The sequence below is a fragment of the Papio anubis genome, chromosome 11 (genome assembly GCF_008728515.1).
Source record: "Papio anubis isolate 15944 chromosome 11, Panubis1.0, whole genome shotgun sequence".
Classification (NCBI taxonomy): Eukaryota; Metazoa; Chordata; class Mammalia; order Primates; family Cercopithecidae; genus Papio; species Papio anubis.
Window position 1 is genome coordinate 120779363 of NC_044986.1, and position 22434 is coordinate 120801796.

General features: G+C 43.6%; 1 protein-coding gene across 1 annotated transcript; it reads right to left on the reverse strand.

The window, feature by feature from the left end:
- Window positions 1–730: 730 nt before the first annotated feature.
- On the reverse strand, window positions 731–1257 carry UCN3 (urocortin 3). The gene has a single exon (XM_031652547.1). It carries the CDS (start codon window positions 1247–1249, stop codon window positions 809–811), a length of 441 nt encoding a protein of 146 aa, XP_031508407.1. The 5' UTR covers window positions 1250–1257; the 3' UTR covers window positions 731–808.
- Between the last annotated feature and the right edge of the window lie 21177 nt (window positions 1258–22434).

Genomic DNA, 22434 nt, shown 5'->3' on the forward strand with positions numbered 1-22434 from the left:
TCTTGGTGGGACCAGGTTCCAGGGACGGCTCTAGATCGAACGACTCTTAAGCTCTCCTCTACCCCTGCTAAGGTCTCCCAGACCCATTCCACCCCACCGAGGGAGAATGGAATTGGCTCCCCAGGACCCTCCCTCATCCTCTTCCCTGTCCCAAGCTCAGAGTTTGAAGGCAGTGGGGCCGAAGGAAGAGGAACGGAGACAAGCCAGGAGTTGAAGAAGCCATTGGTTTAATGGGGTGAGGAGGTAGGGAAGGATTCGGTGGCAGGAAGGCGAGTCTTGTGGCTCCTCTTTCTGCCCTGGCAGGGGTTGATGTGTGGGAGAGGAGCCCTGAACACTCTCTTCTCAGGCATGGGGTCAACAGGGAGAAGACTGGAGAGGAGGAATGCATGAACTTTGCCTCTTGCTGTAGGGAGGGAGGAAGGAGACGCTGAATACAGGGAGGAACATCAGCCGCCTTGTATCTGGGAAGGTTGGACAATAGCGCACTTCCGTGGGTACAGACAGAGGAGGAGGGAGCCGGGATCTAAGGCCGGAAGAGATCAGAGGGGCTCAGCAGTGCAGCAACCTGTAAAACTGACTGATTCCAAAACACCCAAACCAGCAGACGGCGCCCTCGCCCCGCCCTCGCCCCGCCCTCGCCCAGCCCTCGCCCCGCCCTCCCCCCGCCCTCGCCCCGCCCTCGCCCCGCCCTCCCCTCGCCCTCCCCTCGCCCTCCCCTCGCCCTCCCTAGCCCTCCCTCGCCCTCTGTCCTGGAGGGCTGCTCTCCCGTCGTGTCTCTGCCTCTACTTCTTCCTCCCAATCTGCGCCATCAGATGGGCGTTGGCGGCATACAGGCTGAGTTCTGTATGGCGATGTTGAAAAGCAGGTTCATGATGTTGGTGGGGACGTCGGGACAGGAGTGGCAGTGCGCTGAGGACTCTTGGCTGTGTCTGGGCGGGCTGGGCTGTGCTTGGGACACGTATTTGTACCGGGTGCCTCCAGCTCCACCCCTGGCCCCAGAGACGGGGAAAGTCCTTTTCTCTTTGCCCTCGTCCTTCTCTCCCGAGGAGGCGTCTCCGCCGGGCGGGTGGTGGAAGCTCCTCTTGCTCAGCAGGGACGTATCCTCCCCCTGGCCCTTCTCAGCCTCAGACAGGGCGGCGTTGAGGCAGCTGAAGATGGGCTTGGCTTTGTAGAACTTGTGCAGGAGGCCTGTCCTGGGGCCCCCCAGGAGCAGCAGCAGGAGCAGCAGGAAGTGGACCGGCCTCGGCATCTCTCCCTGCAGCAGAAAACAGGGATGTGGGCAGAGGCATGGGAGGGGCTTGGCGCCCTGGAGGACCTGGATGAAAGTCTACTAGGGTGTTGTTAATATTCCACTGCAAGGGTTCTCCAAGCATGACCCCCAGACCAGCAGCACCAGCCCCGGCCGGGACTTTGTTAGAAATGCAAGTAATTCTCAGGTCTTTTTCCAGAACGAGTAAATTAAAAGCTCTGGGGCCCAGCCGCCTGTGCTGTAACAAACCCTGCAGATGATCCCAGTGATCACTAAAGTGTGAGAACCATGACCTCATTAGTATTTATGGGTTTTATTTAATTCAGATTTGCAGGCAGCCTCTGCCCCTGTAAAGCGAATAACTAATATACTAAGTAAGCACCTAGCAGCCTACCATGGTTGATTTTAAGGGTGAGTGAATTTTTTGTTCCTTCATCATTGTCAAGGCTGACTGAGTATATCCCTGTTGCTTAAAGACCTTGGCTGGGCATCTAGTCAGTGTTTCGAAGGCAGATCTTTATGGCTGGTTTCTCGCTAGGCTATCCTAGTTTCTTGAGAACAATCAGATTTGTTATTAATAACTAGGTTGGTTCTACTGTAGACTTTATGAATTTATGAAGTCAAATTATGGTTTTACTGTAGACTTTATGAATTTATACTTGGTCTTTTTGTCAGACCAAGTATCATCCAGGGAGCACCAACGTCCTCCAACCACAGGACTTCAATGCCAACACTATCTGTGGTCTCTAAGACGTGTGGGATCCTGGTTATCAGTCAGACAGAGTCAGGGTGATTGTCCAGGGCAAGAAAGAGACACTGAGGACTCTGAAAGGATCCTAGTCTATAGGGACCAGTTGAATCCATTCTCTTATTTAAAAAAAGAAAAATAAAAACTGGCCAGGCACAGTGGCTCACACCTGTAATCCTAGCACTGTGGGAGGCCGAGGTGGGAGGATTGTTTGAACCCAGGAGTTCAAGAGCAGCCTGGGCAACATAGTAAGACCTTATCTTTACAAAAAAAAAAAAATTAGGTGGGCGTGGTGGTGTGCACCGGTGTTCCCAGGTACTCAGGAGGCTGAGGCAGGAGGAGGCTGAGGCAGGAGCATCGCTTGAGCTCCAGAGGTCGAGGCTACAGTGAGCTGTGATTGTGCCACTGCCTCCATCCTGGACAACAGAGCAAAACCCAGTCTCAAAAAAAGGAAAGAAAAAAAAACCACTAAGCGTTAGCGTATAGAATGTTGTGGCAATAAAAACATCCAACTCGATGACCCTCATGTTACTTGGACTGTTCAGGCTTTAAGCATCATATGCACTTGCTGGTTCACCGATGAACAGTGTTAAACAAGACATTGAACTGCCATCCCCATCAGGGGAGAAGGGCTTGTGCTGAGCCACCGCCACCCTCCCTCTGGGGCTCCTTCACAGTAGCAGCATGCAGCTGTGCCAGAGGCTGTCAGAGTTCAGGTTGCCCATGGCCACTGTTCCTTAGGATATTGTGAAGTGGGCAGAGTTGACTTCCTGTGCCCTGAGATCAAACCCACTCTGCAGCCAGTCCTTCTTGCCTGGTCTGCGGGCACACATTCTCTCCAGCCCTGCAATAAGGACATCACGTTTATTTATTCATTGTTGTCCTTCATCATGCACGAGGACGAAACAGTGAGGTGCATATGTCAGGAGTTTTGTCTCAACTCCTTCTAGAGAGAGCACGGCTGCCGTCTGCGGGCCCCCGCTCACACCCCGACATGCTTGTTCTCTCATTACGGTGTGAGGATGAACCATCCCCTGGGCTCTCCTGTGAGACACAAGCAGTGAAAGGCTCTGCTGTTCACCTTTGGGGGCTTTACCTGAACTTGAAGGTCACTTTATTGCCAAAGACAAACTCGGCTTTCACAAAAGCAAGCAAGAAACATGTGGTTCACTATCAACGTGGGAGAATTCTTTTCTTGTGTTAGTTTTTAAAAAATAAATAAGAACAATTGGGTAAGTAAATCACCCGGCGATTCACCTGGGCCTTCAGCAGCGTGAGGCTGGCATTGGGTCATTTTGTTCTTTGCGGTGACAGTGCAGAGCAGGGCCAGGCAGGGCTGGCAGTCGGGGCTCAAGCTCCAGCCTCTGCTCTGCAGTTCTTCGTCAGTGTGGCCTTGACGAGGCCGTTTCCCACACGTGAGTGCAGTGGACCCAACCCAAGCCCATCCAGATAGCCTTAGGCTGTGAGGGATGGACAGAACCAGCGCTGACCCTTAAAAAAGGGAGCCTGGGTCTCTTTCTAAAGGAGGATCCTGTAAATCCCTGCTGCTTCACTTACCCTGGAAACAGACACACACACATGACACATAGGAACATAGAAATGCACACATACATATGCACATACTCATAAACATGTACACATATACACATACATATGCACCCAAATACAGATACACACATATATACATGCACACATGTGCACACACATACACACCTCACATGTACATACATACCCATATAGACATATGGACACACATATATACATGCACATACATGCACACACGCACCTCACACGTACATACTATACACACATACATGTAGACACATGCATATTTACATATGCACACATATGTACACACATGCACACCTCACATGCACGTACATACACATACATATACATATATGCATGCACACCTATGCACACACACATACATACCTCACATGTACATGCATACACGCACACACATGCACACACCTCACATGTACATACATACACATACATATAGATACATGCACACACATATACGTGCACACATATGCTCACATATACATACCTCACATGTACACACACACACATGCATACACCCCTTACACACATACACATGCACACACATGCACACACATATACACACATGGATAAATATTTACCCGGCACATTTCCTGTCAAAGCCTGTTGCTTCCCTTGGCTCTCCACATTGCAGCTGTTGCCTTTCTTTCCTTTAATCTTTTTTCTAAGAAATCAGGTTTTGTTTTGTTTGTTCAATTTATTTTGCATTACAAAAATTTGGAGCTTATTTTATGCAATAATATTTTTCATAATTTATGAAAAAACACATGATCCTTGCTTTAAATGGTCCAAACCTATGAACTGCCAGATCTGGGCATATTGCCTGGTGCAGCGAGAACAACACAGGCTTTGCAGTTAGACAGACACAGTCTCGAATCCCTTCTTCATTCTTACTTGCCTGAGGGCTTGGGCCGATAACCTCTGTGAATTTCAGTTTCCTTCTCTGATAAATGGGATGGCAATAACCACCTCCTAAAGGTTAAGTGAAGGATTAGATGAGAAACGTCAATGTGTGTGTGAAAGCGCCTGGTCTAAGCAGGTGCTTAATCAAGGCTGATCCACACCAGAATAATCTCCATGTCTTCTTAGGAGAAGATCTGGTCTGCACACAACCTTTTCAGAAATGCATTTTACACACACAGATGTGCATACACAGTACACATATGTACAGAGAGGCCAGGAAATCTGAGCAAGGATTTGATCCTGCAGACCAATGTCCTTTTTGTATCGTGTCTCTGGCTTGTAGCTTTTGGCTCCATGCTACCCTCTCCACCCTGACCCATACAGGCTCCTTTTGCCCTTAGTCTAAGTAAGTGGTTCTCAACTTTCAGGTGCTTTGGACTCATGTGAAGGAGCAGTTCAAACACAGCCTGTGGGGCCCGTCCCAAGAGTTTCTGAGCCACTAGGTCTGGGATGCCCCTGAGAACATGCATTTCTAGCACAGTCCCATGTGGTGCTGATGCTGAGGTCTGAGGACCACACTCTGAGAACCTCTGCTCTGCATGCTCTGACCTGACTCTGGACTCCTTAGAACTGTACACTGGAGTTCCAGGGGTGCACTAACCATCCCTGTGGAAAACGGGCTTTTCTTTCCTTAAATATTGCATCCAATAACCAGACTTTCAGTTTTCTCATTTATAGAGGACCTAATGAGTTGTTGTTCATAAATAGAGTACGAAGCGTGGTTTTAGCTGCCTTGCACCTTGAAGGCATCTTAAAGCTTGGAAATTATTTCGAATGGCTTGCTAACCCTGAAAGGGTTTAAAAAAACAGAAACCAATTTGGAAAGGGTTAATACTGGTGGGAAAGTGGTAGAGAAACTTTGTCTCACTGTCCCTTTGTTCCTTCATCCCTTCGTTTCTTTCACCACCAGACTCAGTCCTGTCCCTCCCACTCACTAGCTCGTGCCTAACCACCTAGGGCCTCAGTATTTTCCTCTGTGAGAGCAGGGGATTGAGTTCGAGAATCTTTGTTCTGATTTCTTTCTTTTTCTACTTCTGAAAGCCAGAGGTCCCTCTACGAAAAGCACTGGGAGAACGAAATGATTTCTTGATTTTCACCAAATGAAAGGTGCCTGGACTCTGGGTGGGGGTAAGCTAAAATCGAGGGTGCTGACCAGGCCCGGTTTCTCACACCTGTAATCCCAGCACTTTGGGAGGCCGAGGCAGGTGGATCACCTGAGGTCAGGAGTTTGAGACCAGCCTGGCCAACATAGTGAAACTATGTTTCTACTAAAAATACAAAAATTAGCCAGGCATGGTGGCACACACCTGTAATCCCAGGTACCCAGAAGGCTGAGGCAGGAGAATTGCTTGAACCTGGGAGGTGGAGGTTGCAGTGAGCCAAGATCATGCCACTGCACTCCAGCCTGGGTGACAAAGTGAGACTCTGTCTCAGAAAAAAAAAAAAAAAAAAAAAAGGAGGGCGTTGAGATGCGACCCTGGAGCTACCCTCAGGCCTCCCCCTGTGGGTTCCACGTGGCTCTCTCCCCACTGCCCCACCGCCATATTTGTTTGTTTTACTTCCTCACTTGAACCCTGTACCCCAGCCCAGGGAACCCCTCCCTGCTCCTCTCTATTTCCTTCCCAGGGCAGCATTCTGCATTTACCCTCAAACATCTGGAACTTTGCACAATAATTGCAACTATTACTGAGAACTCAGAATACTTTCTGAGTCCAAGCGCATCTTGGGGCTCTGCCCACACAGGCTGGCCCTTTAGTGTAAATCAACACCTGAGTTTGCCTGTCTATCCCCACCCCTTAAAGACACTTTGTGTGTTATATTTCTTTGGTCTCTCCATTTCTGCTCAATATGCCAAGCCTTTCACTGTGCAGAGATATTCCCTCTGGGTCATTTGGCTCTCAGCAGAGTGACTCAGGATGCTTGGAAAAGCCTGACATGGCCAATAGTGCCTTATACTAAATCATATTCTCAATCAATATTTGTTGAATGAATTGAAATTCAGATTAGTATTCAGGCACTTAATTAAATCAATTTATTTTCCAAGGCAAAACAACCTCCTAAAATTCTTTCATGGATGTACATTCTCTCTGCAACTCATGTTGTTACATATCATAGAGGAAAAAATCTTTTATATGGCATACTTTTTTTTTGTTATGAAATCATACATGTATACTTAGAGTCACTTGAAAGTTGAGGGCTTCTGAACATGAAACGGTTCGTGTCCAAGTAACTTTCTGCAGTTTTCCTGTGAAAAAGTTCAGGTTTTCCCTTGCAATGGGCTAACCAGCTGGATGTGCCGCCTGGAAGTGCTACCTGTCTCATCTCAGTTGCAAAACCAAGGCACTGGGGAGAGGAAGTGAGATCCCTTTTAACTCTACATTTACTTTTCTCCACATTTTTGGGGTCAATTTGTAAATATTGGGCCTGTGCCTTTTTAAAACATGCATTACCTTCTTATTTTTCAAATCCCAAGTCTACCATCAGAGAAGAATACTGTATTCACGGACAGGGTGCTGAAAGTGTGGAAAGATCTGTAAAAGTGTCAGGGAGCAAGTGTCCTGCGTGGCACTCTGTTCTCGGTGCATCTGAAGGTAGCAGACCTTCCTCTCTCTGCAAACCCTCAGCTCCAGCCTGAACAGGGTTGTGAAGGTATTGGAAGGTGTCCCCTCACCATCAGCAATGATGCAAAGGTACACAGCAAAGGAACCTTCCAGAACTGTGAATTGGACATGATAGGAATGCCTGGTGCTGAGCTTAATTCTAGATCATTTAAAATGTAAGGGTTCTTTGCAACCCTGGGTATTTTCATCATCAAAGTGTGTGAGTGACGGGGGGCTGGAAGGTAGATTCAGATTTCTTTCTGGGACTTTTCTTTTTAGGATCTGTTTAGATTTGTTTAGTGTTTATAGGATAAAAGAAAAGGAACTCTCCTCAAAGAAAAGACACTCTTTACTTCCCACATAAAGTCTAATTTTGCAAGTTTCTCCTTTTACATTCCTTGGACTCTTCTGCCATACCCTTGGTGAAACAATATGAAAATTTAAGATTTCTCTGCAGCCTGCCACAAAAATAACTGAGCACTATCTAGTTATTAATACATTTGAGGGGCAAAGCTCTACACCTGTATTTTTCTCTGGGTGCCTGAAACTCAACCATTTCTTTGGGCTGTGGTGACAGTAGCACTTGTCTAGGGTGCTGTAAAGAGACACAGTTACTTCTGGGAGCTGTGGCAGAGGCAAGCACTGAAACATGAGGGAGCTGGGTCAGTCCCCAATTCCCAGCACCTCGTAGGGAGAGGACAGGGCATGAAGCAGCAAAGGCAGGAGGCAAACAGCACTGATCACACAGCTCTGCCAAGTGCAGAGCTATTCCTGTGGGCTCCGTTTGTCTGCAAACATTGATAAGAAGTTAAACTAAAACTAGACCACTGAAAACATTTTAAAAATCTTACATTTGTTATTTTTTGGTAGGTGGCTATGCTTGGGAAGGAAATTGCAAACAGGATTTTTCTTTCAGAAAACGTGAACATCAAACATCCATCTCCCCTTCACAGGTAGCAGTTAGCCATTGTAGATATCTGCACACACCCCCACAATGTGCCTAGTGTGGCAAAGGACTCTGGGCTTTGATGGCCGAGGACCTGGCTGGGAAAACTCCCTCACCTCTGACTTTTCTTGGGTGAATCACTTAACCTGTGTTTCGCTTGCTGCATCCTAGGAAGGAGACATTACCTGCTTCTCAGGTGTGCCCGAGAGTGACGGGAGATGGCACAGGCGAAGGTCTCTGGTACAGGTAAACAGTAAGTGCAGGTGTCCTCGCTGCTCTGCAGGTGCTGTAGAGTCATGTCCTGTGGCTCCCATTTGCCCTGGCATCCCTACCCCATCCCCAGTTTGTAAACTGTCTCCAAGGACTGACCTTCCTGTGCACAACTGAACTCTGTCCAGAGAAAATAGATTGTGTGAACACGTTCTGCCTCTGATCGAACACCTTTGGAAAGCAGGTCTTTCTGTACCAACATGGGAATGGGACTGTGCCTCCCTGAGAAACTTCCCCTGCTCCCTTTGGGGCTGATTTCTGCTGATTGAGTGGGGGGCGTTCAGCATCGCTCCCTTGGGCTTCCACCCAGGGGCACTAGCAGCTCTCATCTCTCGCACCTGTCCAGTGCACGGCACCTCCTGCTTAATTGAGGGCAGATCCATTTACCCTTCATAAGTCAGTCCCGACCACCAGCTTACCTGAGAGTGGACTTTCCCTCCGCAGCGAAACGCTCAGGGAGGCCGGCGCAGCTTCAGGGCCAGGAGGACGGCCCCTTGTACATCCTCCTGAACTTCTGGCTGCTCTGGGGTCTCGGCTCCTGCTTCTCCGGTACTGCTCCTAAGTGGGCTGTGATATTCCCTCTCTATGGAAACGGTCCCCTCCCCTGTGTGTATATAAAAGTGACAGATCACAGGGTGGATCGTAATTCCAGACGTGGTGTCTACGCTGGGATGAGATTTCATTTAAAATACAACCAGAACCAGCCGTCCACGTCATGCAGATGACAGGTGCTCCAACCTCAACCCCTCCCACCTCTGCTTCCCCCCCCCCCCCCCCACCCCCCCCCCCCCCCCCCTCCCCCCACCCCCGCAACTGCTCTTGCATCCTAGCAACTTGCTGCATTGATAAAAGCAAAGAACAAAAAAGAAGAAGAAAAAAAAAAGAAGAAATAAAAACTCAAAACAAAACAAAACAAAACAAAAACCCTGGTAAAGTGAGAAGCAGTGTCTTTGAGGAATTTTATTGCTGATCTTAGTTCTAACTAATTACAGTTTCCTCTACATTCCCCTTGCCCTAACTCTCCTTTTGGAAATCTAGAATCCGGACCTGCTTTGAAAGCAGAGAAGCGGTTTGAAATCCACCTGTTGCCGTGTTGTTTTGTGGGTTCTGACCGTGAAGCGTCATCTGGCTGCACACGTAGCCCCTTATGCTTGCCACACACTCGGTGCCTGCTCCCCACGTAAAGTCAAATTTTGCGAGTTTCTCCTTTCACATTCCTTGGACTCTTCTGCCATACCCTCAGTGAAACAACACAAAAGTTTAAGATTTGTCTGCAGCCTGCCACGAAAACAACTGAGCACCATCTAGTTATTAATACATTTGAGGGGAAAGCTTTACACCCGTATTTTTCTCTGGATGCCTGAAACTCAACTATTCCTTTGGGCTATGACAGTAGGTCATCATACACCAGAGGTCTGGAGGTTTTAGTGGGAAACGGCTTGGATTTTACTCGTTTATGCATCCTATATTTATTGAGGACTTACTGTGTAGCGGGTATTGCCAGGACCCCCACGAGTTCAGAGAAAAGTGAGTTGTGGCCCCTGACCATACAGGGCACTCATGGTTTAGAATGGTAGGGAAGGTTGGGCACTGTGGCTCACGTCTATAATGATGTGCACTTCGGGAGGCTGAGGCGGGCAGATCATGAGGTAAGGAGTTGGAGACCAGCCTGGCCAACATGGTGAAAGCCTGCCTCTACTAAAAATACAAGAAAATTTAGCCAGGCATGATGGTGGGTACCTGTAATCCCAACTACTCAGGAGGCCAAGGCAAGAGAATCGCTTGAACCTGAGAGGCGGAGGTTGCAGTGAGCTGAGATCGTGCCATTGCACTCCAGCCTGGGTGACAGAGCGAGACTCCATCTCAAAAAAAAAAAAAAAAAAAAAAAAAAGAAAGAAAGAAAGAAAAATGCTACAGAAAGGAGCAGTCCTGTCCACTCAAGACAGGAGAGGAGAGAGGAGAGCAAGAGGGGTTTCAGACAGAAAGGACGGATCTGCACAGACAGAGCCAGGGATGAGAGGAACGGGAGGGAATGAGGGCGATGGGAGGGAGGTGTCGGTGGGTGTGGAGGCAGCTCTGCACTGAGGTGCTCCAAAGGCCTGCGGAATTGGGAGTTTATTCCATAGGTAATGGGGAGATGTGGGGGGCTGCGGTCTCCTGACCCCTTATTCACAGATGAGGAAGCTGAGGCTGTGAAAAGTGACCTGCCGGGACCCCACAGGCCTAGGGTGGCAGAGTCAGGTGAGAACCAGGCCTGACGCTGGGCTCAGTGCTCCTTTCACTGGGCTGAGCTGATGACAAGGGGCCTGACAAGATCGGCTGGCTGTTCCTTGCCCTCCTCCCAGACGGCTGCTTCACTCTTGTGAAATTCCTATCGGTGAAGAGCTAAGAGGCCTTCTGAAATGACCAAGTCTCTTTAAAGCCCATGAGCATGTGGAGGAACAAATGGAAAGCCACTGAGGGGAAGGACTTCAAGACCTTGTGCTCCCCATTTTAAGCCTCTTTGCAGAGATAGGCAATTGGACCTCCCTCCCTTCCTTCTTTCAGAGCTGCCTGGGCTGGGATTCTCTTGAGATTGGAGGCAACATGAAACTGAATCTGTGTTTTAATTAAAATTCATTCATTCATTCATTCATTCATTCGTTCATTCATTCATTTGTTCTGGTTTTTGTGAGAAGGTTTTTGTTGTTTTCCATTTCAGATAATGAGGCAGTAATGGAATTTATGCAGGTTGAGGGGTAGACAGAAACCTGAGCTTAACTCCCCTGTCTGCCTTATGGGCTCTGGGATGCCAGGGAGTCTTGTGAAGACACCAGACGTTGGTCTACTGGGACAGGGTTTCCCATCCTCAGCACTGTTGACATTTTGGGCAAGGTAATTCCTTGTTGGCCCTTGGGGTCTGCCCTGAGCTCTGGAGGAATTTAGCAGCATCTCTGGCATCTACCCATTAGATGCCAGTAGCACTCCCCTCTTCATTTGTGACCATCAAAAATGTTTCCAGACATGTCCTCTGGGGACATGAGAACCACTTCCCTACAGTATGGGGTTTAGAAAAAGAGACGATGAACCCTGCTACCTTGTTTTCTCTCAACTTCCTAGAAATCCTCTTACCCTGAGGGCGCCTCACTGGGACTGAAGAGTCTTGGTGTTGGTGGCTGTTCTTGGAGCCTGCCGTCCCCTCATCACACAGAACAGACTCATTGGCTCCCACTGGTCCATCCTGGGTGGGCTTTGGCATTGTCCAGTGACTTCTGCTAGCCTGGATGGAGTTCCACACACAATGCTTCATAGACGTGAGCCGCTGTAAGGGTACATACAGTTCAGGGTGTCGTTTTCTAGAAACTTCAAGAAACAGTACATTTGCTTTACAACTTGAATGCCGCATCTGGTGGGGGACTGAAGAGAGGCTTGGACAGCAAGAAGATGATTAGTAGCAAAACCTCTGGAGTATCATTTCTAGCAAACTGATTCCCTCCCTCTCGCTGACGTGTGAGTGTGGTGTGTGGCTACATTTGCACTTCTCTCTGGCCTTGGTGAGCCATTGGTACCTTTCCTGGACTCGGCATAAGAATGTTGTTCAGGGATGTAAATGTCCTGTAGAGGGTACCTAAAGGGCCAGCGTGAGAAGAAAAAGCTGATCAGTTTCACAAGTGAATAGAAATGGCTCATATTTATAAAGCTTATTTCCCCAAAGTGCCCAAAGCACTTACACTTAATAACATACTTATTTCCTCAACATCTGAGCATGGCAGTAAACTAAAAAGATAGATGAGAGAATTAGCAAAGTGTGAGAAAGCTTGATTTATAGGAGAGAAGTTTTACTGAGGAGGCAGGAGGGTCAGTTTTCATTCCTGCCTGGGTTGCTAGCATGGCTAGTTGATTCTCACGGACACCCAAATTCTCTAGTCCTCTGTCTCCTGTTTCTTAAAATGTAGATTGGTGTGCCTTCCCTATTTGTTTTTAACAAGGTTGATGTCAAGATAGCATTGCAAGAACTTGATAAAGTTGTAGTGAACACAGAATATTAGCGTCATCTTTCTTCCTCAGTTCTCCCTTATTTTCTCTGACTGATGTTTTGTTTGTGACTTCTCACTTTTAGCAGGGTGTGTGTTTACTTCCTATTGTGTTTGTGGATTGTCAATTTTTGTCTTGTAAGTCTGTCCAGTTTTGTTTGATATATTTGGAGTGTTGGGCATCTATAAATTGTTCATGTTATCATCTTGCTGTTAACCTCTTTATCCTAAATAATACTTCTCATAAAGTTGGCTTTACCTGATATCAAAATAGCTATCCCAGCTTTCCATTGGATAACTTTTGCTTGCTGTATTTTTCCAGTCTTTTCTGTTTCAGAATTACTTTGTAAGTGGTCTATATTTAAATTTTAAAAATTAAATCTAACAATCTTTGTGTTTTAACTAAGGACTTTAATAAACGAATGTAAAGATACTTGACTCCTGATGTATTGGAATTATTTTCTACCATCTTACGTTGTGATTTCTATTTACTCAGTTTTATACCCCTTTTCTTCCATTTATTATTGTGTTTTCTTTTCTGCCATCTGCTACATTGATCAAGTCTTCATTTTCATTTTCCCTGTATTTTACAATCTAACCATCTAAAGCTATTTAATATATAACTTTTCTTCTAAGCATTGTTTTAGCCACATGCTGCAAGTTTTAATGGGTTATATTTCCATTGTCATTCAGTTCAAATATTTTTAGATGCTTTTCTGTGATGAAGGGTAGCCAACTATGTGACTCCAATATATGCCATATGGCATAAGGATTATTTTGAGCTGATGACAGTTTAGGAAAAGTAGATACTATTGATAAATAAGCTCTTATCCTTCCCATATTTGCTAAGGCAGGACATGCATTTGTAAAGGTGTCTGTGCTCCTCTCTACCAGGAAGAACAGACCTAATCCCCTGACACAACCTAGACTTTTATTAGCCGGGAGGAGCCAGAGAAATCTACCTAACAAACTTTACTCACTAGCCCTTATCTTTCATTAATTCCCTCATATATTTACCTTCCTGCAGTTTGCCTCCCCTAAAAACTCAAAGTATTTTATCTTGTCTTGTCACTTCTCTAAAAATTTATTGCTCTGTTGCTAAGATGCTCTAGAATCCCAAGTTCTAACCACTCCTCAGAGTTCCTCATCCCTGAGTTATCCTGTGTGCATGCAGGATGCACTGGCCAACAACTTGTGTTTGCTTTTCTCTTGTTAGTCTGTCTTCTGTAGATCTAATTTACAGGGCCCCAGCTAGGAGGGTGGAGAGAAGCCAGGAGAGTAGAGGGAAAAAGTTTTTTCACTTTTCCCTTTGTAAATCTGGTGATGATACATTATCTTAGTTTTCTTTTATCTGACAATGTCTTTACTTCCTTTTTACTATTGGAGAATAATTTTTCTGGATATAGAATTCTGGATTAGCAGAGCTTTTTCTTTTCTTTTGGCATTATAAATGCATTGTTTCCTTATCTTCTCCATTCCATTTTTGATAAGAAGCGTATAATCATTCAATTTTTTCCCTGCATCTAATATATCATTTTTCTCTGGTTGCTTCAAAATTTTCTCTTTCTCTTTGACTTTCAGTCGTTTGAATATAATGGGCCTTGGTATGAACAAATTTATTATGTCTAGCATCTGCTAAGGATTTTAAACTTGTGAATGTCCTCGTTCACTAAATTTGGGAGGTTAACTACCATTTTTCTTCAAATGTTTTTCTGCCCCAATTTGTATCTCCTCTTTTTCTGGGACTCCAATGATCAACATGTTGGCTGTTCTGAAATTGTCCCACTAGCCTCTGAGGCTCTGTTAATTTTTATCTGTCTCTTCTTTCCCTTCTTCTTCTGATTGGATTATTTCTGTTGTTCTGCTTTCAGGTTCACTGAATCTTTTCTGTGACCTCCATTTGCCATTATATTAAGCTTGATTATTTTTATTTCAGAGGTAATATTTTTCAATTCTAAAATTTTATTTAAAAAATATTTTCTATTTATTTGCTAATATTTTATAGCATTTCCCTCATTAACAACATATACTTTACCCCATTGAGAATAGCTAAAATTTCTGTTTGTCTGATGGTTCCAACAGCTGGGTCATCTTGGATTTGGCATCTGTTGATTGTCTTTTCCCTTAAATCTGGGTCACATTTTCCTGGCTTTTCATACACTGAAAAATTCTGGATTCTATCCTGGGCATTTTAAATGTGAGGTGGTTAGAGATTCTGCAACTGTTCTATTGGTCTCAAGAGTGTTGATGATTCTGTTCTAGCAGAATATTACAGTCAAACTGCAAACTGTCTTGGCTCTGCTTTTAATGTGTCTCGCATGGATATGTTTCAGGTGTCAGCCAGAGGGTAGGGCTAATTTTATACACGAAATCTAGGCTTCTACTTCTCTAGGTCTCTTCTCTCTGGAATTTTCCCTTTACTCTTCAGGAATCCTGTTTTTCTATCCCGTTTTTCCATGGCTCCTCAGGCTAGAGAGACAATGGGCTTACAGTGGGGTTTTAGCTGCTTTGCACTACTGCCTCTGTCATAGCCCCAAATGTAGCCACCCTCAGGGCCAAGTCAATAAAATATGGGGAACTCACTCCTTGGCAGTCACTTCAGTCTCTTGCTCCAAATTTTGACTGCTCTCCAAAATCTGTCTGTCTTTGTTCAGTCACAAAATCTCTCTAGGAGCTCTTTCATTTTTATTTTATTCTCGTTTTTGTCCAGTGTTTACAGATGCTATTTGTAGAAGGATTGGTCTGTTAGGTCCTCATTCCTCTATACAGAAAGTGGAACTTCTCCCTATAATATTATGCTTTATTTTCTATTTTTAATGGTTATTTGCAAATTTTTGGGTGTGTATTTGACGTAAGAAAATTTAATCAGCATAGCTATCCTCATCTTGAACAATAAAAAGGATCTCAGACCAATTAATTGTGAAAATTTATTTTCTTCCTATATGCTATTGTTGTCTAATGTTTTAGGTCCATCTTAACTGTTCGCTGTAGTTGTATCAACCAAACTAGTCATCGACATGATTTTATACACTCAATGCTTGTTTAGATTTACCCATATGTTGATCAATATCTTTCCTTGCCACTGTTCTTTGGATCCTACTCCTTTCCTCTGGCTTCAATTTCTGTCTACCTGAAGAACTTCCTTTATTATTCGGTGAGGCTCCTGAATCATAAACTTTCCCAATCTCATTTGCCTAAAAAGTCTTTGTGTTGTCCTAGTTCTTGCAATAGTTTATCGGGGAGTGCACTCCTAGTTTAGCAGACATTTTCTCCCAACACGGGCAAGATATTATTACGCTGCCTTGTCTTCTGGTTGAGTTGTTGCTATAGAGGTCTTCTGTAGGACTAAAAGTTATCCTTGTTTAGATACTTCATCTTTTATTGCTGGATACTTTTGACATCATCTTCTTCTTGCCTTTGGTGTTCTGCATTTTCACGAAAATATTTTTGTATTTCCTGCTTGGTATTTATTGTGTTTCTCAAATTCAAGGATTTATTAATTTATCGATTCTGGAAATTTCCCAGTTATTGTCTCTTTGGTATTGCCTCTCTCCCATGCTCTATTATTTCCTTTGGTGTTCCTACTTGACATATGTACAAAGCTGTGGTTGTTTCATAATGTGCTAACAGAGCTAAGCTGAATTCTGCTTCCCAGAATTACCTTCCCTGTGTGCTTCTGATTAGGGGTTGGCCAGAACTCCTAAGAGAAATCTGTGTGACTGGAAAAGTTGAAGGGAGAAATGTGGGTCCTGCTGCTGCCCAAGCTAAAAGGTGGACCCTGACTGATACAGATGACTTCTCATTTTCTCCCTAAATATCTTAAATTCTCTTCCATGTTTCTCATTTATTTTGGTTCTTTGTGTTATATATCATAATTATGTTACATCTGATTTCCAGTTAACTGGTTCTTTCTTTAACCTCTTCTAATGCGTTATCTTTCTTTGTAGCTTTACATTTCAGTTACTTTATCTTTTATTTCAAGAAGTGTTATTTATTTTAAAAATTATTTTTAAAATCTGCCTATTTAAAAATATGTCTCTTTTCTTGTGATTTTGATCACCTCTTTTATACAATTTCAGTAATTAAAAAATGTGTATTTGTTCTAAGGTGGATGCAAAGTCCAGGGAAAATAATTTCTAATAGGTCTTAGGGAGGAAGTTTTGGAGAACCTATATATCACAAAGGACTGGGAAAATTGCAGTATGGTGATTATACTATTATTGTGGAAGTACTAATTAGGAGCTAACACATTTTTCTTATTCAAATTTCTTAGAGTTTCAATCCTTCAATTTTTTTTTGTGTGTGTGTGTGAGCTGACTCTCATTCACGTTGAGTTGTTTCTTTGCATATTGATTAATTTGGATTATTGGCTCATTTCAAGAGCTCTAGTAAGCTTTCCTTGTAGAAATACATTGTGTTTGTTCCCTCTAGTTTCCCTGGGGAAACAAGATGCTTCAGATCAATTTTCATGTTAGTTTCTCAGTTTGGCAGTTTTTGGACCACAGTGATGGTGTTTAAAATCAAACCTTAAGCCTGAGGGGCACAACTAATGTTTCGATTTCTTTGGTGAAGACTTTTTTTTCTCCTAGAAACTAGCCAGGCGCAAATTTTTGTATGCCATTGGTGATTTTTTAAATTTATTTTTATTTTTATTTTAGTCCATCATCTTGTTAAGGTTGTGCTTCTCTAGAATACTTTTAGCAGGCATCTCATTTCTAATATGTAACCTTGTATGGACCCAGCACCCTCTTTCCTGGCCCCCTGTAGATGTTAAAACCAACGTCCCTGAGTAATCTCCCCTGGGGCAAGCATGGCATCGGTTTATATATTTGTAACTTTAATTTTTAGTTCCTTCATGTCCTTGTACCAGAAGATAGTCTCTTACTCATTTCCTCTTGCAAGCTCAGAAATACTATAAACTGATATATTTTTATCCAGAATGTGTAACGTGTTCATAGTGAAAGGTTTTAGGTTATTACAGTCTGTCATCTTGCTCATATTAAAAGTTCTTATTTCTCTCATGCTCTTTCTATTATACCACAAAAGAGGGGAAAAGGGAAAGGAAACTTGGTGTTACAAAAGGAAAGCTTTCTGGTTTCCTCTCTTCATTCATTCGTTCATTATTCATTCATTCATTTGTTCATTCATTCATTCATTCATTTTATACCATTGCAGACTCCATTTGCAATGTTCTTGTTTGCTGCAATATGTAATTCTAAAAGTAATACTCCTGGCACTTCTGTGGTGATTCACAGATATGCAAATGTACAAAGTGGTATAAAATTTGAGTCACCTGATGTGCACATTCTCAGCTAAGGTTGGACAAGGCAACTCTCTGCCTTCCTGTTTTGGCTTTCATACTGTAAACAAGTGTCAGTTTTGCAGTATATTTAGCACCATATTTATTTATTTATTTATTTGCATTTTTGTGCTTTTTGTTGGTGTTTTTGCTTTTTAAAATGGCACCTAAGTACAGTGCTGAAGTGGTATCTAATCTTCCTAAGAAGGCTGAGATGTGCCTCACGGAGAAAGTACATGTGACAGACAGGTTTCATTCATGTGTGAGATGTGCTGGTGGCCATGAGTTCAATGTTAATGAATCAACAATCGACATTAAATAAGGTGTCTTTAAACAGAAAGTCACATAAAACACAGTTATGTAGTGGTCAGTTAACAAAAGTGTGACCAGAGGCTCATGGAAACTTGATCCCTCGGAGAAATGGTGCAGTTTTTGCTAATTCACTGTTCGCAGTGACTCTATAGACCATCACTACCACAACTCATGACAAGGAGCTAGACTTGCTAAGTTCATACTGAAGTTCAGGAATTGTGCTGGGTGTATGTACTTGTCCCTGGGGATTCCATGGGGGTCAATCGTAGCCTCCAGCTGCTTATTATAAAATAGACAAATGCAAGGACGGGTGTTGACTAGCTCCAAAGCCTAGGCCTGCCACGGGAAACCGACCAAGAATCACAGCAAATAGGCGCATGCTGGTTTTTATTTTTTATTGATTAATTGATTGATGGATGGATTGAGCACCGTAGACATGGGGACAGAGGTTCTAGGAACAGTTTTAGTGCCAGAGGCAGTGGCTAGCAGGGAATGAATGGTAAAGGTGAGTGCTTGGGAGAATTTGGAAGAATCGCCCAGGAGCAGGCTGCTCAGTTTTTATCAGTAGTGAAAACGTAGATGCTTATGTGGTTCTGTTGGTATGAATCACAAATCAAGTGAATAGACTCCTGCGACTGGGCCCAGGGTTGGGAAAGTGGCATGCTAGAAGCCATGTGTGGCTATCCAAAAAGGCACACCCACCTGCCCCCCAGAGAAAGACAGAAAGCTTTTGATTCTCTGTGTCCTGTGGCCCTGGTAGAGGCAGCTACATCTTTCCCCAAGGCCCCTGGTAGTGTTGCTCTATGAGTCAACCAGCCACAGAAGTCCAGTAGAGGGTTCTGTAAAGCTTTTGCTAAGCCACCAGTGCCCTTGGACACGAGATAGGCCTGAGCTTCCCTGCCTGTGTTCACTGCTGCTCCTGGTTCTAAGGTGGATGCAAAGTCCAGTGAAAATAATTTCCAGTAGGTCCTGGGCAGGAAGTTTTGGAGAACCTATGTATCAGAGAGGCCTGGGAAAACTGCTGTGTGATGACTGGGCTATTATTGTGGAAGTACTAATTAGGAGCTAACAAATCAGTCCTGCATGTTGAGAGAAACATGAGTCAAAGCAAGACTAGAACAACTTCACCTGGTTAAAAGCAGGCTGTGGGTAGGAGGGAGAAGGAGTATGGAGAAGGCAAGAATAGAAACGTCAGTAGGACTTTGGTGAAAAGATTGGAAGAAGAAGTGAGGGTTTTACTTGTGTCTCTGACTTTCTGGGCTGTGATCTCATGATACAGTTTTGGCAGTTTTGATGCAGATTATTAGACTCATTTGCATCAAAGAGACAGTGAATTTTAAATACCCCCTTGGGTAGATGGGATGGTTATTTTCATGCACTGATGTCCTCCTGTATGTGTAGAAACGGAAGGAAATTACAGCAATTATCCTGCTAAGAAAGAACAGGCATTTATTTGTCTGCCTCCCTCACTAGATTTTGGGTTCCTCGAAGGCAAAGGATTCCTCCCTAAACCACACTCACCGCTTATGCCCCTGTAGGCCAGTGTAGTGCCTGACATACAGCAGCTGCTCAATAAATGAATGTGGAAGTGGAAAGAACTTTCGAAGGCCTTAAATGCAAAATTGGCTCCTTGTGAGAACTGAATAGACTGGTGAAGTTAAGGTATTTGCTTAGAATGCCAGAATTTAAAAAAATACGATTTGGAAGATTGTGCTAAAGAGTCTGCAACCTTCCAAATCATATCATTATCCAAATCATTAACCTTCAAAATCAAATCAAATCATATCACTATACAGCCCCTTCCAAATCAAGGGGCTGTATAATGAGAGTTTCTTTTCATAATTTTTCTCTAGCTCTATGCTGTCCTGTATGATAGCAATTAGCCACATGTGGCACTTGACACGGCATATGTTTAAATCGAGATGGGCTTTGAGTGTAAAAGACACACTGGATTTTGAAGACTTAGATTAAGAAAAGGTAAAATGTCTTCTTAATTTTTTAATATGCTTATTTATCGAAATGAAAGTACTTTGAATATATTGGGTTAAATATAATGTTATCACTCAAATTAATTTCACTGATTTCTTTTTTCCCTGTCAAATCTGGCTACTAAAATTAAAATTTCACGTAACGTCACCACATTATGTTTCTGTTGGACAGTGCTCTTCCAGGTGAATAATACACTTGGGGAGGTCAAAACTGCTGTGAAAAATGTTTGCTTTGGAATCAGGAGGGTTTGTTGTTATCACCTGGCTGGGCTGCATTTTAAAGTGAAAGATCCAATCCTTTGCCCATTATTTAGGTTCTTTGGGTCTCAGAGTCCTCATCAGCAAGTGAGGATAATTGTACCCAGCATGTCGGTTGTTGTGAGAATCAAGTGAGATAATGTTTGTTATTTTCTAGCCCAGGATCTAGGCTGAGAAAGGTGCTTACAAGACATCAATTCCCCCCCCCCCTCTTCTTGGCAACTGAAATAAGAAGTCTGTTAACTTAAGCAATAATGCCACTGTGGATGAGAGAACTACACCCTTGGTGGCTCTGAATATTAATATTAGACAATATTTTCTCATTTGTTTTAATTTGCTTTTCTTGGTATTCATGAGGTGGAATATTTTGCAGGCACCGTTGGTGGTAGCGTAAAAGTTTTCCGAAAAGATTTCATCAAGAATCTACAAAACATTCATTTACCCTTTTATCCAATAATCTGTTTTCTCTGAATTGATTTTTTAAAAATAGACATATGGATCAAGAGAATGTTTAAGAATCTAAGGTGTGCTCAGAAATTTTTGTTTTTCAGATCAGATTAAGCTTGTTAAGTGTAAGTTAAATTGGATTTTTTTTTTTTTTTTTTTGACAGCCGGGAACTGAAGGCTGGAAAGGATGGCTCTGTGTGTGTGTGTGTGGGGGGGAGCTGGGCCATGCAGGGCTTGCTTGAGCTGAGGCCCGGCAGTGGGAGCTCCCTGCTGCGATGTGTCCTCTCCCACGCTGGGCCTCACTCACCTTTCTGTTCTCATCCCCTTCTTCTCCATCTTTATTCTCTCTCCTTCCTGCCCACCACCCACTTTTTTTTTTTTTTTTTAATTCTTATAGCTTCTTTCCCCTATTAGTACAATTTTTAAAACATTTAGATCCAGGGGGTAGATGTGTAGGTTTTATTACCTGGGTATATTGCGTGATGCTGAGGCTTGGGCTTCTAATAATCCTGTCACCCAAATAGTGAACACAGTACCCAATAGGAATTTTTTAGTTTTCAACATTTGCTCCCCTCTTTCCCCATATTTGGAGTCCCCCATGTCTATTGTTCTCGTCTTTATTGGGTCCATTGTACCCAATGTTTAGCTCCAACTTATACCTGAGGATATGCATTATTTGGTTTTCTGTTTCTGTGTTAATTCACTTAGGATAAAGCCCTCCAGTTGCTTCCATATTGCTGCAAAAGTCATGATGTCATTTTTTCATGGCCATGTTATAATCCATGCCACCACGCACATTCAACCTGGTGAATTTTGTTTGTTTGTTTCTTGGGTAGAGGAGACCCTCATTTTGACTCTTTATGATTTTCCTAAGCCTTGGTTTTATTTCCTCTGTTCTCTTTTATGTTTGGGTCTCTAGAAACCAAAGCCAGGAGGAAGACTTCTTGTTTATCTGCCTAACCCATCCCTCCCTAGAGTTTACTGACATCAGCCTAGCCCAACTGATGGGAAAGCAGATGCGGAGAGAAAAGTGACATCATGATATTATCGCTCTGCACACATTATGGAGATATGGGAGGGCAAGACCTTTGCTCAGGAGTCTCTGTTGCTCACTTGCTTAATTTGCAGAGTGATTAACTTCCTTATGGTTATAAGTGTGGTAAATAAAAATGTACCGTAATTCATATACAGGATATTGATTATTTGAATGGTAGACTGAAAGTAATAAGGGGAAAATTATCCCAGGAGCAGGAGCTTTTTCTAGACTATCCTAACCCTCATCCTCTAGTGGAGCAGGCCTCATGCCTGTGCCTCCCACGGAAAGGAACCCTCCATCGAAGAATTAGGAACTACTGCTGCAATAAGTGAAGAAACCCGTGAGGGGCTCCATTTTCCATCTGAAAGATGAACTCAGAAACATACTGCAAAGGTCAAAATCGATATTTGCAAATGTATCCTCAGGAGATAGGATGCTTGATACTTTCCTTTGTAAAGTTTTTCTATTGCAAAAGTTTTCAACTCTGGTGTCCTCATTAAGAGGGGGAAAGAAGAGCTCTAGATCACAGAATAATGAAAAATACAAGGCTCATTTATTTTAGCATGCTGTTAAGCATGTACGTATTCAGAGCATGGTTTGCATGTGTGTATGTGTGTATGTGTGTGTGTGTGTGTGTGTGTATGTGTGATCTTTTTGAAATGATGTTGATAAACGAGCTTGATTCAAAAAGACAGAATAAGATGATGAAGGACCTGAAAATATATCACAGTGGCTAAGT